The sequence below is a fragment of the Poecilia reticulata genome, linkage group LG22 (genome assembly GCF_000633615.1).
Source record: "Poecilia reticulata strain Guanapo linkage group LG22, Guppy_female_1.0+MT, whole genome shotgun sequence".
Classification (NCBI taxonomy): domain Eukaryota; kingdom Metazoa; phylum Chordata; class Actinopteri; order Cyprinodontiformes; family Poeciliidae; genus Poecilia; species Poecilia reticulata.
Window position 1 is genome coordinate 24372609 of NC_024352.1, and position 6916 is coordinate 24379524.

Below are 6916 nucleotides of genomic sequence, written 5' to 3' on the forward strand. Positions count from 1 at the left end.
CCAGACTAACGTTGCGTTCTCCCCAGACTAACGTTGCGTTCTCCCCATGCAGCAGAAACATTGTGTGAAACTCGAGCCGTTCTGCTTTTATCATCCTAAATTGAGCTTTACGTTTTGAAAGCCATTTTGATCCCATAAATCATCCAATGCTGCTTTGTTTCTGTGAGATTTGTGTTTAAACGTTAAATCAAAACCCACGCGATGCATTTAAAACAGTTTGGAAATGGAGAATCTAATTTGCTGTCTACCATCTGTTTTGAATAATTTGCCTTTCTTTGCTTTCTGTTTCCTCACACGCTCATGTTTTTTTAATTCACCCCGGCGATCCTGAAGCCAATCATTTTAAATGGCCTCAATTTGGATAATTATTGCACAACAAACTGATTCAGGCACCAAAAAACCTGAACTGGCTACACGTATTTATGCTAAGCTAAAGTAGTTAATCGTTAAAAAGCTCCTGCAAGCCTCCGAAACCTTTAACTTGTTTTATTCGTAGATGTGCTTTAATCCACTTTTCATCTTGTGCTTTTTGCAGAGACTTCTGCAGCATCCAGAGCTGAGCAACAGCCAGCTGCTGGCCGACTTCCTGTCTCCTCACAGCATGGAGTCTCAGTTCCTGGACAAGATGCTGCCGGACGTGAACCTCGGTGCGACCAGAGAGGGAAGCTGCGTCTGGGCAAAGCGGAGAAGAAATGCATCATAAATTATGTTGTTTTATTTGTTTTCACAGGGAAAATCATCAAGGCAGTGCCCAGCAAACTGATAAAAGAGGTATGGAAGAGTTTCTATACATTTCTAATTCATCAAATGTCAAAATTTTGTCTCTTCGTTTTTTGTTTTTTCTGTTTCTTGTTCTTGTTCTTGTTTTCTTCAACCTTTTTTTATTTCTTCCTTCTTTTCTCTTTTTTCCCTTTTTCTCCTTTTGTATTTTTTCATCCTGTTTTCTTTTTCTATTTCTCCTTTTGTCTTTTCTCATCCTGTTTTCATTTTCTATTTCTCCTTTTCTCTCTTCTCATCCTGTTTTCATTTTCTATTTCTCCTTTTCTGTCTTTCCATCCTGTTTTCTTTTTTCTATTTCTCCTTTTCTGTCTTTTTTAATCCTGTTTTCTTTTTCTATTTCTCCTTTTGTCTTTTTTCWGCCTGTTTTCTTTTCTATTTTTCCTTTTCTGTCTTTTTTCAGCCTGTTTTCTTTTCTATTTCTCCTTTTCTGTCTTTTTCCATCTTGTTTTTTATTTTATTTCTCCTTTTCTGTCTTTTTTCATCCTGTTTCCTTTTTTTCTATTTCTCCTTTTTTCTATTTCTCCTTTTCTGTCTTTTCATCCTGTTTTCTTTTTTCTATTTCTCCTTTTGTCTTTTTCATCCTGTTTTCTTTTCTATTTCTCCTTTTCTGTCTTTTTTCATCCTGTTTTCTTTTTCTATTTCTCCTTTTGTCTTTTTTCTTCCTGTTTTCTTTTTCCTATTTCTCCTTTGTATCATCGACCCATTGAGTGAAATTTATGGAGCTGAAGCTAAAAAAATACATTATTGATGTTTTGTTGCCCAGAACCGTTAAACACTCAATTTATTTATTCTAAATAAAACATACTACTTTACAAATGAAATGTATTTATTTATTTTAACACAGTTCATTACATTTTGTAATTAATTCTGTAACTTTTTGTCTCCTTTGTGTGTTTTTTATTTGATTTTCCTGTCCAGAAAGGGCAGCATCTGGAGCCGTTCATCCAGTCCTTCTTCAACTCCTGCGAATCTCCCAAACCCAAACCCAGCCGACCCGAACTCACCATCCTGAGTCCGACTTCAGAAAACGATAAAAAGGTTCAAACTTTTCTCACTGGTTTCATTTCAGGGCTGTAAGTAACAAATATTTTATTTACTGATTAATTGGTTGTTAATCAGATTTAAAGTATTCGACAGATTAAAACATGAAAATCATGTCTTTACTACGGCTGCAAGTAGCAAATTAATCTAACTCTGACCATGGATTAATCAGATGTAAAAGAATTTAACCACTTAAGCCTTTTACACAGTATTAGAAATACAGAAATAAATTAAAACTTTCAAATAAATAATTTCATTTTAACATTTTATTTCATTTCTTTAGAGTTCTCTATCAATTGGATCCATTTGCAGCTAAAAATGTCAAACTTTCAGCTTGACTTAGCATTAATAGTTATTATTTATTGATTTACTGATTAATAATTGGATAGAAAAAATGTTTTTTCAAAGCTATGCTACACGAGGAGTTTTATTTACAGTTTTTTTCCATCTTAAATGCAAAATGTTTATATTTTTTTGTAAAGTTTTGCCTTCATTTCTGCTCTGATTTGTTTTTAGGTTGGTACATTGCAGTTAGCAATTAATCGACGATTATTTCAATAATCGGTTCACCACGATGAATCGCTTCAGCCCTTTTTTAACCTAAATGCATGCGTCCTCACAGAGACTCATTTTAATCTCTTCAGTCTAAAATGTGTTGCAGCTTTTCAACGATCTCTTCAAAAACAACGCCAACCGATCAGAAGTGACAGAGAAGAGGCACAACCAGAACTACTTCATGGAGATGATCACTGTTGAAGGGGTGTACGATTATTTAATGTATGTCGGTAAGTTAAAGTAGATTTAATCAGTCCAGCAGAACCGCAGATCAAATCAGTTTTACATTAACTTTATTAAATAAATAAAAAATCAGAGAAAAAAAAAGTGTTGCCGTTTAATGTAGTTCCATTTAAAAAAGGCAAATATTTATATTTAAATTCAAACACTTGAATTTGAGCAGTTTGCAGAGAATTAAAAAGTAATACAGTTAATTAGAGAATAATATAAGATTGTCTAAAGTGTGATATGCTATTTAGCTAATGCTAAGCTAATGCTAATTGCTCAATGTTTAACATTAGTCACAAAAATGTGAGGAGGCTCTCAAAACAATTCATGTATGTAAATATCTGCATGTGTTTAATTAACTCCTGTAGTTTGTTCATGTTGTGATCTTCTGTGTTTGTTTGTTTGTTGTAGAGGAAACAGATCTGCTGCGTAAACAGACTTCAAAATAAGAGCATGAATGTAACTAGTTTGAACACAAAAGTCGAACTTTATTCAGCTGAAAGTTTGAAAAACTTTCTAGTAAATTAGCGGATTATAATTTATCTGGAAAAACTTAAGTGTGCTAAATGTTGTCAAAGCTAGCAAAAACACTAAAATGCTAAATTAAAACGTAGCAGTGCCGTTAGCGGATTAGTGACCTTCATCGGTAACTTGAGACAGAAAATTACTTTCAGAAATATAAAACAGTGGGGTCTTCCTGAAGCCTCCCAAAACTTTGTGCAAGTTTAAAGTTTTTGTTTAATTTTCTAAATGTTTCCTGCGTCTCTGCGGCAGGTCGCGTCGTGTTTCACGTCCCTGACTGGTTTCATCACCTGCTGATGGGCGGCAGGATCCTGTTCAAGAACAGCCTGGAGGCCTACACAGATTATTATCTGCAGCACAAACTGAACCAGGTGGTGCAGGAGCACCGGCTGGTCTCGCTCATCACCCTGCTGAGAGGTAAGCAGGAAACACGACGAGCCACTTCCTGCGGCGCCGAACCCGGGCCGATGTGGAGAGAAAAAAGGACATTTACACTCAAAATCTTGGAAATTTGGAGATTAATATCAGAAAATTTCTAGAAAAATAAGACATTTCTGAGCTTCAAAATTGAAATATCTGCTAAAAAAACTAACTACAAAATTTTCAAATTAATCTCAGAAATTTACTTGAAGAAATGGAAAATATCTGGGCTGAAAAGTTGAAATTTTTGACATTTGAAACCAAGAAAAGTTTTTTTCTAGCAAATTTTTGACTTTTCATGCTCATAAATTTCCTTTAGAAACCTCAAAATTTCTGAGTTTAAAAAGCCAAAAGTTTTTGCCATTTGAAACTCAGAAAATTTCCTCTTTTTTCCAGAAAATCGTTGACACTTCAGAGTGAAAAATTTCATAGAAAACAGATGAAATTTTGTGATTGATCTCAGAATTGATATCAGAAAGTCAGAAAATTTCTGCGATTAATCTCAAACCGTCAGTTTTTCTGGCAGAAATCTACTTTCTATTAGCATGTCTGTGGCTAACAGAGCCGATGTCGTTCCAGACGCAGTTTTCTGCGAGAGCAGTCCGCCGCGGTCGGCGCAGGACAAACAGAGCAGAGCCAAGCGGACGTTCGAGGAGATGATGAGCTACATTCCAGGTCTTTGTTTCATTTTGTTTTTAGTGAGTGCAGCGCGCTTCCGTAACAAACGATTGTTCAACGGTGTAAATCTCTGTAGATTTTCTAGGAAAGTGTATTGGAGAAGAGGCGAAGTATGAGGGAGTTCGCCTTCTCTTCGATGGGCTGCAGCAGCCGGTTCTCAACAAACAGGTGCAGGAAACACACACAGTGTATTTGGTACATAAATGTATCTGAAAACTGGTTTACACACACTTTTTTAAACAACATTTTTGTTTTAACGTTTATCTTTTTGTCTCGTTACCTTGATTAGCTGACCTATGTGCTGCTGGACATTGTCATTCAAGAACTTTTTCCAGAACTGAACAAAGTAAGCATAATTATAACAATTATTGCCATCTCTATTGTCTTGAGTTTATAAAATTATTCTAAGCTAGCTATTGGCAAGTGTCAGAATTGTTCAGATGTTTGCAACAAATCACCCAAACTGGGATAAAATGTGAAGTAAAATCAATATTGAAATGATTTTCAACACTAAATCCTAGTTTTCAATGAAAATTTCAGTTTCAGAAAAATGCATTTGTTCAGAAGAGCACACACTTAAAAATCTGCTAGCGACAACGAGGCTATCGAGAGAAAACCTGGAATACCCAAACTGCTGCTTCAATGCGTTTTATAAATCAAGAGAATTTGTCCTGAAAGTTCACAGAAGACGCCATCGATCTTCACAAATAAGAAAAATAGTACAAAAAACACGACGAAAGCCCAAAACGATCCGACAGACACAAACTGGAGTTCACAGATTTCAACTTAACAGATAGATCAATGGCCTATACAAAACATGCTCTTTACATTTTTTGCACAAACTAATTCTTAGATAAGATTTTAGTCAGATTGAGCTGTTTTAGGGAATCTTGTCACTTTAAATAATCTGCTGCTGGCCACGCCCCCCAGCTCAACGTTTACACTCGCGCATGAAAATGGCTGCAAACAGATGCATAATTATACAAACGTACATCTTTGAGAAGCAGACATGGAGCCTCCTGCACAACCAACAAGAATGCAGCAAGTGGTTTCTGGGTGGTAAGTCAACAACAAAACACTTGTCTTTTCCAGCAGCCATTGTACAGCGCATACAGTGGTAAAACCAGCTGACCAAGCGTGCTGGAACTCAGCTTAGGTTGCTAGGGTTTTTGAAAAGGCTCATTTTCCAGACACCAAATTCGCCTTTGAAGGAACGTTAGCTTCTTCTGGAAATAGGCTAGCAGTTAAAGAAGCCCGTCATGAAGTGGATGAAGTTATTTACGTTTCATGTGAAGAAACTATTTGGAATATTATTTTAGTTTTGCTGTTTAAATGTTTTTTTTTGTTAGATTTCTAACAAGCAGCTGGTAATGTGAGCTCAGCCATTAAACCCACTTCACAGCTGGCTGTAAACGTCCAGAGTTGTTTTTGTGCAGCTTCTGTTCAGCCGCAGTGGATTCAATGCCCTCAACCTGCTCAGATTTAAGACGAATCAAACTAAAAGCGTTAAATCGTGTTGATGTGCCACAAGCAAAACGATCCTTTTGCTTAGAAATGAAATGAAATGCTAAAGTTTGACTTGCAGTTTTAGCTTTTTCTACATCCTGAAGATGTTCTCAAATCACTCTAGAGGTTTATTTTGCTTTTATGTGACAGATCAAAACAGTCCAAGTTGTCAGGAACGACAAATAAACTCACTATTGCAAATAAAAATACCAGAAATTTGTTTGAATTCACTGCAAAAATACAAGTTTTTGAATATGTTAGTGCTTGAATTAAGACAAAACTAACTTATTAGCATAATCAGAGCTCATTTTAAGTCGATCATTTCTTCATATTAATAAAAAAGTATTTCATTTATATGAAGTCTTGCTATAAGTGAAATAATCTGCCAGTGCAGCAGTACCTTTTAATGAAAATTAAGGAATTATTGATTTAAAATAAGCTCTTACATCTTGTGGAAAGTTAATTGTAAGTTAGTTTAATTTTATTTTAATATATTTGCACTAAATGTGACCAATTTTGGTAGGATTTTTGTGTTTTTGCAGTGATGGAGCAACAAAATCACATTTACTGTCCAAATTCCTTTCAAATATTTATAAAGTAGCTCCACAAAATCAATTATTTTGATCATTAAAAAAAGACGCTGTGAAAAGACGCTTAATGTTAAGAGGTTTTTTAGTATTTGGGTTTCATCATCGTGTTCTGGAGTAACCGGCCCTTTAAGAGCCGTCATGACCTTGTTGTGGCTCAGAGTGAAAATGATAATTCAGGTGTTGCAGCCGAGTTATCAGCGTCTCTGTGTGACGCTGTGTAATTTCCCAGCAGGTGCAGAAGGAGCCCTCTGCTGTGGCTCCATGGATGTAAAACGCTCGGCGCTGATCGACCAGCTGGACCCGGTTCGGTTCGACCCGCATCCTGGGAGGCTCTGGGTTCTGGCGGGTCGCAGCAGGAAGTCTCGGCGTGGATCCAAAAGGACTGAACGGAGGCGTCAGGAATCCTGGACGGGTGAATGAACGCGCTTCTGGGTTTTAGCCGCTTTAGCGCAGAATGTTGCCGACATGTTTCTGATCCGAGGCGGAAAATCTGCAGATTTGCACTTTTTAATTCTTACCAGTTTTTCACTTGTGTGTTTTTTGTTGTTGTTTTTTTTCCTGAAATGTGAAGATAAAAATAAAGTATTTGGATTCAG

The 6916-nt window shown here is 36.3% G+C and overlaps 1 protein-coding gene across 7 annotated transcripts in view; it reads left to right on the forward strand.

Moving 5' to 3' along the window:
• The window catches only part of LOC103458807 (sorting nexin-14), a 27758-nt gene extending 20842 nt beyond the window's left edge, over nucleotides 1–6916 (forward strand). For 3 of the 7 annotated variants that reach the window (XM_008399870.2, XM_008399873.2, XM_008399874.2), the window contains 9 exons: nucleotides 536–647; nucleotides 731–771; nucleotides 1699–1818; nucleotides 2483–2606; nucleotides 3379–3543; nucleotides 4126–4221; nucleotides 4301–4392; nucleotides 4514–4570; nucleotides 6553–6916. In XM_008399870.2, the coding sequence (XP_008398092.1) occupies nucleotides 536–647; nucleotides 731–771; nucleotides 1699–1818; nucleotides 2483–2606; nucleotides 3379–3543; nucleotides 4126–4221; nucleotides 4301–4392; nucleotides 4514–4570; nucleotides 6553–6591 (846 nt within the window). In that variant the 3' untranslated portion in view covers nucleotides 6592–6916. Of the gene's footprint in view, nucleotides 1–535; nucleotides 648–730; nucleotides 772–1698; nucleotides 1819–2482; nucleotides 2607–3378; nucleotides 3544–4125; nucleotides 4222–4300; nucleotides 4393–4513; nucleotides 4571–6549 lie in introns of all 7 variants that reach the window. The other 4 variants (XM_008399869.2, XM_017302529.1, XM_008399872.2 and 1 more) reach the window with 2 other exon arrangements.